Source organism: Pseudorasbora parva, chromosome 20, assembly GCF_024679245.1.
Source record: "Pseudorasbora parva isolate DD20220531a chromosome 20, ASM2467924v1, whole genome shotgun sequence".
Taxonomy (NCBI): domain Eukaryota; kingdom Metazoa; phylum Chordata; class Actinopteri; order Cypriniformes; family Gobionidae; genus Pseudorasbora; species Pseudorasbora parva.
In genome coordinates this window covers 39,081,752-39,096,362 of record NC_090191.1, presented here as the reverse complement: position 1 = coordinate 39,096,362, position 14,611 = coordinate 39,081,752, and the positions used below count along the sequence as shown (strand labels likewise).

The 14,611-nt window shown below is 38.3% G+C and overlaps 2 protein-coding genes across 2 annotated transcripts; one reads left to right on the top strand and one right to left on the bottom strand.

The window, feature by feature from the left end:
* Nucleotides 1–282: 282 nt before the first annotated feature.
* Nucleotides 283–4,402, bottom strand: si:ch211-214j24.10 (uncharacterized protein LOC558894 homolog). Its single transcript, XM_067428104.1, has 4 exons — nt 4,253–4,402; nt 2,655–3,377; nt 2,538–2,570; nt 283–1,076 (listed from the first exon to the last, which is right to left on the bottom strand). Exons 1-4 carry the CDS (start codon nt 4,266–4,268, stop codon nt 1,027–1,029), a joined length of 822 nt encoding a protein of 273 aa, XP_067284205.1. The 5' UTR covers nt 4,269–4,402; the 3' UTR covers nt 283–1,026.
* A 403-nt stretch (nt 4,403–4,805) lies between these two features.
* si:ch211-214j24.15 (GTPase IMAP family member 8) lies at nt 4,806–13,627 on the top strand. The gene is made up of 6 exons (XM_067428348.1): nt 4,806–4,939; nt 6,352–6,588; nt 7,219–7,914; nt 8,839–9,555; nt 11,042–11,734; nt 12,055–13,627. The coding sequence occupies exons 2-6, from the start codon at nt 6,558–6,560 to the stop codon at nt 12,852–12,854; spliced, it is 2,937 nt and encodes a 978-aa protein (XP_067284449.1). The 5' UTR covers nt 4,806–4,939; nt 6,352–6,557; the 3' UTR covers nt 12,855–13,627.
* Nucleotides 13,628–14,611: the final 984 nt, after the last annotated feature.

The following is a 14,611-nucleotide window of genomic DNA, read 5'->3' as shown; positions in this document are numbered from 1 at the left end:
TGCTGTATAAAAGCATTATACTCACAATCATGCAATCACATTAAACAGATGGACAATGTGGCAGCAGAATTTAGGTACTGGTGGTGAATTGTCAAAGACGTTAAGTTAACCCAAGATTAATCGATGGATTATGAGTCCAGTCATAAAAGTGAATACTGCACACAGTCAAACACCCATGCAGCCAAGCTGTTTATAAAATGAATGGACTTCTGAAATACTTAAAGTCCATCTTTTTATTTCAGATACATTTCTGGGTTGTACAAAAACCAGAAGACCATGAAATATTTTAACAAGTTTATTCATTTTTATTATGCAACACTGTTCGATTAAATCTCTGAACACCTTCCAGTGTAAATTATTTGTAGGTTTCTAAAAAAAAAGAAAGAAAATGAGGTCATACACAGCAACGGATTCCTATTAGGATTTATGACCGACATTCAATCTGGGTGAAATATATATATTAAAAAACAGCATTAAGACCAATAGACATTTGAAGGTGCTGCCATAACGTGCCAGCTGCACCTCTGTAAACTTCATGAGAACAATTTATGTGGGAAGAAAGGGATTATTGTGGAAGGGAAGACTGATGAAAAAAAAAGAAAAGAAAGAAAGACATTCTGGATTTGGTTCTAAAAACGAGCTGAGTCTTTAGAGAAAGGGATGACGTTCAACTACAGGTCAGAAAGTGCTTGATTTAACCAGTCGCACACAAGTAGGAACAAGGGAGGAATAAAAGGGATTTCTTAACTGTAAAACTGCAGTTCGCTGAAATAAAATTGCAGCTTGATAACGCTTTTTTTTTTTCCTTAAAAGAGACAATTCTCCACCATTAAAATGACAGAGGTATGCAGAGGGACTCTGCGCCTGAGGCAGACTCTGTTGTAAGGCAACCGAGAAGTCCAAAGACATCGATCTTCAAAGGGGAACAAGTCCAAAGTGTCTCGATATAAATGTTGAGGGGACGATAACCTGAGTGCGGGGTGTCTCGAGTATGTGTGTGTGTTTGTGAAGCTGTGTTAGTGTGTGCTAGGCAGGCGACTCCAGGGCGTTCTTGTACCAGACAACCTTTGCGGGGTCTGAAAAAGAAAGAGACAGTCTGTTAATGATCATTCTGATCTTTTATGGAGATTAATAATAGTGCTCAACCCATATATCACCAAATCACTCAATATATGGCACTCTTAACTACTGGTTTGACATAAGTCTTCTGTTCGGCTGATGTGTCAGAAGTGGGACTTTGACAAATACTTGAGGTTCATAGCTCCTATTCTCTTCATTAGTTTATGGTCTCTGTTTAACAGTTCTGTATAAATTATAAAGAACTGTTAAAAAGATATACAATATATGCAAAAAGTATAACAATCAATTATTAGTAACAAAGGCAAATGCTCTAATACTTAACCATCAGCATTCAGCAAATTAAATTCTAATGGGATGTGAGACAGACTAAACTTCACTTCAATAAATGTTGTCTAAAGATGATTTCTGTGGTAGTTTTTAAATCACACTGATGTAATGTAAGTGTTTCTGCAGGTTATATGATGGTATATTTTAAGTTTTTATTGTTATACTGTTGTTTAAATTTTACTTTCGTTCATCTTTGGAACACAAATTAAGATCTTTCCGATTTCATTAAAAATATTTCCGCCCCCCTTAATGACAGTTACGCTTCAAACAGTTCACTCAGAGGCCGTAAAACTAATCCACACGAATCAGTTTATTCCACATTTTCTGCAATTGTTAGTGTGCTAGGCAGGCGACTCCAGGGCGACTTCTATATATATAGGATATATAGGGCCCTAATTTAATGCCATGATATTCAATTTAAGACTTTCAGATCCAATTGAAGACATCTTTAAGGCCTTAAATTGTGGAAGGTCAAATTAAGACTTTAAGGCCTGCGGAAACCTAATCTACTGTGCAGACACAGGCCTCAAATCAGCGCAAGATGTCAGCACCATATTCACTGTCTGCTGCTTTCTACAATGAAAGACAGTGAAGGGCCATCGTCCATCTTTTTTACATTCCATGTCTAATTCATATCATATTTACAGTGTGCTGTGCATAAAATGAACATTACCTGTCTTTAATTGAAAAAAATATGCTACCAGACTACTAAATGCATTGCTGGTTACAGTTTACTTGTGATGTAATCATTTTTCTATCAATGCCTTTATTACAAATACTGTAGGATTACAGAATCAAAGTTACCATATAAAGAATACCTTTATTTTAAAGATTTATCCATCAAGTTCAGATTATTTTTTTCATATAATTCACCGTGATACAATTTTCATATCAGCAATTATAATTAAAAAAAATGTATTATTTTAAAAAAAGGTGCTCTCTCTCTCTCTCTCTCTATATATATATATATATATATATATATATATATATATATATATATAAATATATAAAATACACACACACACACATATAAGGGCTGCACGATTAATCGAAACGCTATATATGCTCTATAAGAAAAAATAAGGAAATATCAGTCGACCACTAATTAATGAAAATTAATACACACCAACCTTGTTTTTGTCTCCATAACACTGCGTTCCATTCTGTGGAAAAAAATTAAATCAGTGAGATAAAGCATAGAGCGGTTAGACAAACATTAATGCCTTGTGCAACCTTAATCATCTTACCGTGTGTGTGATACTCCAAGGCTTCCTCAAGATGACGACAGCTAAGCAGCAGCTCCTCCGAACTCTCAGAGCCTCTCTGCACCTGACCGGGCAGAGACTCTGAGGGTTTTACAGTAACCTCTCCAGCTACTGGGTGGACTTCTGGACTCTTCTCCTGGGGAACATCTGCCTCCGGGCCGTCGCTGATGAAACTCAGTCCCCACTGGTTCTGCAGCAAAACCCCAATACCAGGTGGCTCTTCTGCCGCCCCGACAGAACCTCCTCCTGCCTTCACCTTGGAGGCATAGCTGACAGCTGGCTGCAGTTTGGCAGGGCTGTCTTTCACAGGGAAAGCAGGTGGAGGTTTGAGCAAAGACAAGCTGTTGTCCACCCATCGTTCTTTCAGACCGGTTCTGGAGTGTCTGTCATCTGAACGTGGCCCTGCTCTCGGGCCATCTCGTCGAAAGCTCCTTGCTTTATTTGAGGAGCGACGCTCTCTGTCACGGCTAGATGTGAAGGTCTGGGTGTGGCCCACCCCATTGACAGAACCTTCCAGGCTACTTGGCGAGGCTTGACGTTTATCCATCCCAGAGGAACAGCCCCCTCCTCCTCCACCGCAGCTGCCAGAGCCGGGAGAGAGGCGACGGTTTCGGATCTGTGGTTCTGATTTAGGGGGTGACACTAAGACGGCCGGATCACACAAGGGGTCAGACTCGCACACTGCATTGCTTGTTTCCCAAGTACCTAAAAAAGGAATCATATCCAATTATTTAATCATGAAATTGTTGTGAAACATATTCAGTTGTACAATCTAAGTCTAGGATTAATGTGAGAAACAGCATACACATTACATTAATAACTATGGAATGATAGAATATATAAATCTTAAAGAATGCATTGGAAGGAGGAATGCAAACAAATGCCCTAGGCAAAGCAATCGGTGTCCTAAGTCTTAAATCAGTGAGCCGTGGCAAGAAGTAACTGGAAATTTCTATCTGGCGCCTCATTCACACATCTACAAACTCGGAGAGGCCTAACTGAAGAAACAAGGACAGCTCTGTAAAATATCTCCTACGAAATAACGTTTATTAATAACATCTCGATACGGATTTCAGCGACGATTTGTTTTTTTTACACCACCGGTCTGACTGGAAACGACACTAACACGCAGATATTGGCACACATTTTATATAGTCTAAATGAGCTAAACAGACGCGATTGTTGAACGGTTAAAGTCTAACCCACGAATTATATCGTTAAATATAGGTTAAATAGCTTTTAAGTTATAAGTTGTACGTGTGTTGAGATTGCTAACGCTAACAGCAGGCCGCTTGTGTTTGGATGTTTAGCGCCCATAACAACCGCCTTCAGTAGAACAAACCCGACGCGTCACAATAAATAACAGCCCCTGTTTGTTATTTCAGATCATTACTAAATATAAACGACAACACAGAAAGATGTTAGTGACCTCGGAAAGATCCAGAAACAGCCAGAATCAAAAGTTTCATAAGTCTCGAGCGCACTCCGTCCCGCTCGAGCACAAACAACTTCGTATTACAAAACACTCCCGCACGTAAACATCCAAATGTAGCAAAGTACAATTTAAAGGCGACCCTCACCTGTTTTGATATGCATTTCGATGTGATAAATCCGGTTTTTAAGAGCGGTTTGGACTTTAGTGTGTGTACGTGAATGTGTCGCGCAGCGGCGTGTTGCTTAATACGATCATACGGAAGTGACAGTCACCAGGGGGAATGGGGCGATGACAATTTCCGGTGTGCTTGTGGCGCGAAGAAGAGCGGGAGCAGATTTGAATTTGTGTTATGGATGATGACCATAGACTGTAAAAAAAATGATGACAAGAAAAAGCTGGTCATTATCATCTTCATGTAGTTTACCATTAGACTAGAGGCAAACTCAAAAAAAAAAAATTGGGGGCTATGTATAGGCCTATTATGGAGAATGAAAATCAATTATTCATGTGTAGGCTAGGCTACAGTATGTACGGTGGCCGAGAGGTGCAAAACAAATCACAATTATGAAAACAAATTAACACATCCAAAAAACAAAATAACAAATAATAAAACAATTACAAGTCTAAAAACAAAATAACATGTCAGAAAACACAACTACAATTTTGAAAACAAAATAACAATTCAGAAAACACAACGACAAATTCAAAACCAAAATAACAATTCAGAAAACACAACGACAATTCACACAAACCGGAAAAGGTAGGTACATCGTGAGAATGGAATACTTCCCTATGATTGGACGAGACACCTGTCAATCAAGCTTTACAGGAAGTAAGAAATTGAGTAATTGTTGAACTTTGTTTTGCATTTATTTTTTCCTCGGCCTAAACAATATTAAAAATGGAACACATTAAACATTACTTTGAAGATGGACATTCATATGTCGTGATTGTGGACATGCTGGCGACAAATCACGATATTAAAATTAGCTTGCGCTCTTTAAAAACACATCTGAAGGATGCAGGTATGTTCAGAAGAAAAAACTAGTCGCCGTTAAACGATGTCAGGAATGCTATTAGAGCAGAGCTGCGTGGACCAGGGCAGTTATTCGGTTACCGAGCAATGTGGTTAGCACTTCTGCAGAAACACAAGTTGTGTGTTAAACCATGGTGACAATCCACCTGTCACATAAATTTGTCCCGCCCTTAAATATGCAGAATTTTAAGGCTTAGTATAATTTAAACCGATTAGTTATAAAAATAAATAAAAAGTGTCTCTAGCGACCGGTCGATGAATTGCAGTTTAAGTCACTTCCACCGAAACCGGTCCATGCTTGCTTACAGTCCATGTGTAGCTGTGAGGCCATGCTAATGGACCAAAAATATTGATGACTCATCCTGCACTACACAGATTATTGTCCAATCATACACTCAATAGAATGAGAAAGTCCCTCTCCTTATAACTTGCAACTGACTTGCTAGTTGCACATCACGGTTAGTTTATTGCAAGATGTAGCCTATTGGTCGTTAATGAGGTCTTTGATGAAAGAAAAATGAGAACAAAACTGTTAGTCTACACAATAAATCTGCATGCATGGTTAATTAAAATCTCTGGAGTTTAAACCTCGTCTCACCTTCAGTGTCGGTTCTGTCCACTCAATCAGTGTGTTGTTTTTTTTCGTTGCAAGTGTGCCATGCATGAGCTGCTGCTTTCCTCTCTGTGCGCTTCTTCCCTTGCTGCCTTTCCTGTCTCTTCACAGGAATCTCTCCTGTCTTCATTGCCTCTGAGTTTTTGTTTTCTTTCCCACAGTTGACTGACCTCTTGTCTCATGGAGTGCATGATCAAACTGCTTATCTGTGTTTTTCTGTTTGTATTGTATTTCGTCACTCTCTTGAGGAGGACACTCAGATTTGCTGGTTGTTTGTGGTATTTGGGTTTAAGCTTTAACTGTTGTGAACGTTGCCCTTCTCTCTGTGATCAGTCTCTCTGAAACAATAATCACAAACAACGACAAAAATGTAACACTGATAACAAAGATAAAAGTACAGATTCGTGATATCATCCTGAAAGTAACAACAATAAATGCAATAATGATTCTACATAGCTTTCATATTTCATTTTTCATTACCCATTTAATATTAAAGAGCATTAAACAGACACTAAGCTTAACCTCAAAAGTATATGGCTCTGTGTATGAAGGAGTGGCATTTTGGTATTTGACTTTAGGGATTGGTTTATTGCAGTATAAACTTCGGACCCATGGAAAAGGTTGACATTACACATGTTCCAAAACACACCTAACGATGATTCACTTGTGCCGGACATTTCCACTGGAAACAAAACTACAATAAAAAAGTGCAGGAATTTTTTTACGTCCTATATGTGAGCCATTGCAGATGTATTTTGGTTTTGTATTCTGAATGGGAATAAAACAGCTGCGTGACAAATTATGGCTCTAAAGGGAACTTCTCAGGATCAGAGTAAGTTTTTTTTTTTAAATTTCTTTATATGTATTGACAAATGTCCTCACAGACATATCATTTTCACAATCATTTATGTTTTTTGTTGGGGGGGGGGGTTGATTACTCATGTACCACACACGTTTTTATATTAATATCCCATTTATCAACACCTGTGCTATTATTTCATTTTACTGTCATATTTCACACTTCTTATTTACTGTATGTACTCGCCATTTGAGACAGTATTTGTATCTTTTAGCTGTGATTTAGAAGTGCAAGTTGGATCGTATTCTTTATAAACGTTGCATACTTAGATGTGTAATATCAGGTTATATTTTAACTTCATGTCTCACAGTCTTGTCTTTTTCTTGAATTATTAATCTGCTCTGGCTTGAGTACAATAGAAGCACTGACATGACAAAAATATGTTCTAAGAATTTTCTAACTCGTTTTGTGAGTTATTTCTGAATGTTCTCTGAATGTGTGTTAATGTTTTGAGATCATTATTGAAGATCAGATAACTCTAATCAAACATTCTATTAACTATTCCAAAATGTTAGCTAAAGTTCTGAGAACATCCCTGTTCGATGGGTATTAACCTCTGCTCTGAATGATATAATGTCTTCTAATCTGGTCTCTTTAATCAAGGGAATGTGCGGCATCTGTTCGAGTTGAGGATCATCCTACTTGGAGGCCGAAATTCTGGAAAGAGCTTAGTGGGAAACGCTATCTTAAACCAGGAAGAGTTCGTCCTCCATGAACGAACCACTTGCCTAAAAAGAAAAGCTGAGGTACAAGGGAGAAGTGTGACGGTGGTGGATGCCCCAGGTTGGTGGTGTGACTTCTCTGCACAAGACACACCCGAGCTAGTCAGGGGGGAAATCAGACACAGCGTCTACCTGAGTCTCCCAGGGCCTCACGTATTTCTCCTGGTGGTGAAAACAGACTCGGTGTTCATAGAAAAGCGGAGGAGAGCCGTAGAAGAGCATTTTAAGCTTTTCGGAGAAAAGGTTTGGAGTCACGTTCTGGTGCTGTTCACAAAAAGCAAAAACTCAGGAAATAAATCATTTGAAGATTATGTTGAGGCATCAGGTAAACCCCTCCAGTGGCTCCTGAAGAGGTGCAGTGGCAGGTTTCATGTTCTTGATACCCAGAAAACATGCAGTGCCACCCAAGCATTGGAACTGATGGGGAAAATCGACAAAATGGCTGCAGAGAATGAAAGACAATATTTCAAAATGGATGTAAAGGCTTTACAGGAGATAGAGGACAGGAAGAGGGAAGTGGAGCTCAAGGCTCATCAGAGACTGATGAAGATACACAAACTGAGATCTACTCTGAAGGGTGAGTTTTAAAATAAGGTACTAAAGCCCCATTCGGATTAGTTTTACAAGGGTAGATAAAGCAATGTAGCTTAATTTTACCACAGGATGTCTATAATATTCATGGCCAATTCGCACAGGATACTGAATTTACTGAAATCTCAGTAAAACTTCCAGAAGTGGGAGGGGTAACTACTTTTATGCAGGAATGTATATTTACAGTGGGTCTCTTTGCATGTGATTATCAATACCTGATGTCATTTTTGCGGACCTTTTTACAGAAGTTAAAATTCGCTGTAATCTTTACTGACATTGGATGGGACTAAAATCAATGAGACACTGTAATAATTATACTTTACCCCACCTCTCCATTTTAAACTAATCCTGTCCAAATATGGCTTATGAAAATGAATGTGCAATTTAAAGAAAAGTCAATAATATTATCACTGACAAATGCATAACCATATTTTAACTGAGCTGGGTAATCACACTAACTTTGCAACAAAGCTAACAAACATTTGTTCTAAGAATGTTTCTCTAATGTTTGTGTTATTAAGTTATTATAAACTGTTTTTTATGAATGTTCTCTGGATGTTCAAAATGTCCAGTTTTTTTTAATGTTTTAATGTTTTTTCTTTATTATGCAAATCTGAAACAAGAATTAACATAAAATGTTTTATATGAATTATATAAAATTTTACATGAACTAATCTTTCATGAACGATATATAAAATAATGTTTTTGTGATAATGTTTTGAGCATTATTAAAGACTTTATTACCATTCCTGGAGGAATGTTTGTTCATTACTTTGGGAGAACCTAATACATTTTACAACATTATTCTCCTGTTTCGTATCTGTATAAAGTGTTAAATAAATAAATGTGACTTAACACTAGTATTTTATCACATGCATTTTATAGTAAAACTTTTTCTTCCTCCCTTCAGTGCACTCATCTCATCACCAAAATATAAGACTTGTCCTGCTTGGAGCAAAGGGCTCAGGGAAGAGCTCGACGGGAAACAGCATTCTAGCAGCTGGAAGCGACCTAAGTTTTACAGCAAAGAAGCGGACCACACGGTGCATGAAGATAACGTTCACAATGTTGGGAAGAGAGGTGACAGTGGTAGACACACCTGGCTGGTGGATGAACTACTTTACCCAGGATTCCTCCGCTTTTGACAAACAAGAAATAGTCAGCAGTGTTTATCTGTGTCCACCCGGTCCCCACGCTTTCCTTTTGGTGGTGCGGCTGGACAGGTCATTCACAGAGATCTACAGGAGGGCCATTGAAGAGCATATAGAGCTTGTTAGTAAGGACGTCTGGAATCGCTCTATAGTGCTGTTCACCTTTGGCGACTGGCTTGGTGACACAACCATTGAGCAGTACATTGAAAGTGAAGGAAAGACCCTGAAGTGGCTTGTGAAGAGATGTGGACACCGCTACCATGTGCTAAACAACAAGAGCCTTGGGAATAAGTTCCAGACAACAGAGCTATTGGAGAAGATAGAGGAGATGACAGCAGGAAATAGCGTGAGCCACTTTCAAACAGATGAGAGTCTTTTTAAAGCGATTGAGAGACAACGGCAAGCACAGGAAGACAAGGCAAAGCTGCGGTGTGAAAAGGTGCTGAGACGAAGAGAAGGCTTGAGAGCTTTTAAGAGTGAGTCAAGAACCTTATCTTCTAGCATCATCTAATAAATTAGATGGTGATACAAAATTTGAGTATGAAGGTTCACCGTGTACATTTTGGCCCTCTGGCAGTTAAACAAAACTGCACACATTTTGCACAATAACATCGTTTTCGTTGTGCTTCGGCTCTTCATGTCCTTAAATCGAAAGGATCTCAAGCTGACTAGCCGAAGTCTTCATACACTTTAAAAAATGCTGGGTTAAAAACAACCCAAGTTGGGTTGAAAATGCACCGACCCAACAATTGGGTTGTTTTAACCCAGTGGTTGAGTTGTTTTAACCCAGTGGTTGGGTTAAATGTTGCTTAGGACAACCCAATTGCTGGGTAAGAACAACTCAACCATTGCGTTAAAACAACCCAATTGTTGGGTCGGTGCATTTTCAACCCAACTTGGGTTGTTTTTAACCCAGCCTTTTTTAGAGTGTACCAATAATAGATACAGTACTTCTTTGGAGGAAAAAAAATGTATTACAGCATTACAACAAACCATTATAAAATGACCCTTGACAGCAGATAATGCTTTACAATGAACTCTGTTAGATATGGTAATTTATCTGTTCCATAAAATATTCACCAGTTAAGTAATAAAAACACCATCTCCGCGTCGCTTTTACAACATTTAAAATCCCTCAGTTCCCACCATCTCCAAAAAGCCAAGCCAATGTTGATTCTTGTTTTATTACGAGCTCTGTCACATTTTCTTTTTGTCAGCAGACTTTCCTCTGTTCTGTGTTTGTTTAAACGGGTGATTACCCAGAGGTGGAAGATTTATCTACTCCACTCGTTGTGTCAACTAATCTATTTCCTCTCCTACACCATACACACGTTTAAGTAGCCGAAGAAACTTTTCTTTATTTATGATATGACAAGACAAGCACAGGCGAGTGATGTATGTATGCAATTGTCTGCGAAAGCCACTTATAATAGGTTTAACATAATGAATCAGACAAAAATGCATTTTTGGAAGGATTGATGATTACTCATTTAAATTTAGTTTTAACATATAATTACACATCATTTTGATCAAAAAAAGTTACATAAGGTACCTTTAACTTAAAGAGTTAGTTTACCCAAAAATGATAAACCAAAAACCATTAACTCACCCTGATTTAAAGTATTTATTTAACATTTGTAACATAAATATATTTTTCATGAAACATTGCCTTCCTTCCTGTGAAAGTCCATCCAACCAAAACTTAGAAGAGCCAAAAATATCATAAATTAAGCTTAAAACCATATGAATAAATTAATTCAAGTGAACCCCTGAATAAATATGTTAGACTTGTATTAAATCGTTTTGGTTGCATGGATTTTCAATGCAGGGAATCTGATTTATTAAAAAATATATATATCTTTCTAAATCGTATATGTTTGGAATAACATGAGGGTGGGTAAATGATGACAGAATTAACATTTTTGGGTGAACTAACCTTTACGTTTTTTTCTCTCTTAATAGATCAAGTGCAATTACCAACCGCTATAAGAGTTTTTCTCCTGGGCGGCAAGCACTCTGGCAAGACGTCCTCTGCATGCTGCATTTTGGGTAATGATAATCAAGAGGCCAACAGCCAAAAACCCATTAGAGGTACCATTATGTTCAACGAGACAAAAGTTGAGGTCATCGACACAGCAGGCTGGACAACCGAGTATGCAGATATCCCAGAGTTCAGCAGGAAACTTCTTCATGACTGGGTTTCTGGTTCAGCCAGCGGGATCTGCATCCTCCTGCTGGTTGTCAATGCCAGTTCCTCATTTACACGAAATAACCTGAAAGCAGCTCAGGATCATCTGCATGTTCTGGGAGGGAAAGCATGGAGCAGCACTATTGTGTTGTTCACAAACGGAGACTGGCTCGGTGATGTAAGCGTGGAGCAGTACATTGAAAGTGAAGGAGATGCACTTCAGACACTGGTGGAGAAATGCAGAAATATGTACCAGGTTTTCAACAACAAGATCAAAGACGATGGCACTCAGGTCGCAGAACTGATGCAGAAGATAGAGGAGATGGTGTTAGAGCAGATGGTTAACAGCACAGAAATTCAAGGGAACATTAAACAACCTCTGGTACAGGACACAAGGTGCAGAGGAAGGATACAGACTGGGAAAAAGCAAATGAACCTCCGTAGAAGCTCTACAAACATCCATCATGGTGAGTATTTTTTTGTTATTGTTGTATTATTTCTCCTCAGTTTATTATTGAAACTTTTTTCACCATTGAAAAAATTGTGACTTTAATCTTACAATTATTACGCTTTACTATTGCAAGTTTATATCTCAAAATTCAGACATTTTTTTCTTGCAATTCCAAGGTTATATCTCACAATTTTGAGTTAACATGCAACGTTTTTTTCTCCAAGCTTCCATAGTTTATTGCATATAGTATTACTGCATGTAAGTTATTTAGGTTTATATTCTTGCTTGATTCTGGAATTGTATGGATATTTCAAGTGTTTGTAACTCTTTTTCTAGGTGATGCTGACATTCCAGGAGAGCATCAAATGTTTGGGATCTCTGAACATTCGCTCTCATCTACATCCAGTGATCCGAGAATTACCATCACTGACTCCAATCCTTCGCAAAATGAAAATGACGCACTGGCCTGCAGGAGTGTTCAATTATGTAGGACCTCATTACCCAGAAACTCTCATCGAAGACTAGTAGTGGTGCTCAACAGTTCAGAATGGTTTCACCCAAATGATTCATGGATTGGTGTCAATAGGACAGATGGACCTGAAACAGGTTCTCTTGCTGTGCTCAATGTTTCACCAACTGAGCAACCAATAGATGTCCAATTCAGGAACGAATCACAGAAGGAAAGGTATTGTTGGCCAGTCCCTCCATATTACCACAGCAATACACCGTACACAGCTCAAACGCCAAAAGAAAGAGCCTTTATGGATTTTGTCCAATCAGAGAGCCTGCAGAACCTAATCGACCAATGGGGTGACAGTAACATCGAGGAGCTGGAGGCATTCATAGACTCTTATTTTGAGATGATGTGGCAGGAGACTCTGAAGGAGCCGAAGTGCAGAAGCATGACAACAATCAACTGTGAGAGTTCAGACATCACTGAGAACGATCAGGGACATCTGGCCTCAATTGACAGGAAACTGTCAAAACTTAATATCCTGGAGGGAGTTCAAAGAGACTTGCGGGAGCTGAAGCAAAGCATCAGGCACTGTAGTAGAATATTTCAGGAACTGGACAGAAGTGACCCCAGCCGACCTTCTGAAGCAACTGTGTCAGCAGAAAGTGAGGAAAAGGGTTGATCAGATGAAGGGAGCTTTCTGAAATGACAGAAATGAACTAAAAATCAACATATTGGTTAAAATGATTTTAAGTTCAGAAAAAAGGAAAAGGAAAGTTGTGATAATCTTGTGATATATCTGAGGAAAACAACTTCTCTAACAAGAAAAGATTAAGGCAGGACTTGAGTTTTTCCATCAGAAATTGATTGGATGGTCATGGGTTGCTATTGGTGGATCTCATGTGAGTGACAGGGTTTCCCGTCCTCGCGCCAGTAAACATCACCAGAGAAGAGAAGTCGGCGGGAGGGAAGTTATTTTGAATAAAGATTATGAGGGTACCTAAAAAAAGAAGCTGTGCACGGATAAATTATTTATAATAAACACTGCAATATTCCACAACAAAATAAGAATTGTCGATTTTAATTTCATGGTTCTTATAAGTGTGACAAGAAGATACCTTTTCTCTCTAACAGAAAAATAATGCCCCGTTAATAAATCACAAACATAGGTCCTTTAATTACAAATATTTTAATACAGCTGGCATCACATAATTCTTATTCAAAAGTATGGTTTTAAAATGTTCAAGACTCTCTTAAGTGAGAGTAGAAAATAAATCATCTAGAAGACCTTCAGATTTTATATATACATGTGTGTGTGTGTGTGTGTGTAATTCTGCAAAAACATGTTCCACATCTGTTGTGTTAAATCATGTCACATGAACAAACATAACTAAAAGAAGAACAAAAACACTTTTATATATCAATCTGCATATGCAACAGACGTCGGTTATGCTCATCAATATCACTTTATATTTAACAAAGCACATACAAAAGACCTGAACCGGAAACAATGCAACCTTTTTTAAAGAATACAGAAGTGCATAACCCCCATTAGACCAACTAAAACATTTTCACACCGTCAGAAATATTTATTTCAAAAGTTGCACAATTCTAATATGTTAGCCAATGGCACACTTTCTATTATTTATAATTTAAAGGGGGGGTGAAACACTCAGTTTCAGTTAATCTCATGTCAATCTTAAGTACCTATAGAGTAGTATTGCATCCTTCATATCTCCGAAAAGTCTTTAGTTTTATCATATTTAAAAAAAAAGAAATATGGGCTGTACGGTACCGAGTCTTTCCGGAAATAACCGAGCGCCTGGAGGCGTATCGTGTGGTCGGAGCTAAAGAATGACAAGCACACACAAAGAGGTGACGTCATCAAGCGTGGAGAAGAAAACGCTACCCTAAATAAACCATGGCTATCAATCAGATTCAACTAATACAGATATAATCTAGAATCATTCGGAGGCTGAAATAGAAACAGCAACAGCAGGACGTCCGTCTCTGTGGTATGGACTTTATTTAGTGGCCTGTCAACATTTGTGTCTTTACTCGCAGTTTATGAGGACATGATTTGGTTTATGGACTATTGTATGCGACTAAACCTTAGCAGTAGCAAGAAAAACGGTTTTGCACGTCAGACTAGTGTAACGTTATACACAGAACAACAATGGAGTCCGTTAGCGCATTTGAATGATGAAGCACGCTTTGTGAGAACGCTAGGTTTATGTTTGGGTGGTTTTACAATAATCAAACTGACACCAATAGTGGTCAGCTAAACAAATGTATTTAAACACACACCATAGATCACATGCTCCATTGATAAATTAACTAACATTATACACGATCGTGTTGTTTACTGATGTTTACTCACGTGACGATAGCCAACAAAAGACATTTGAAGCAGTTTTACTCACCGGCTGCTTCCAAAGC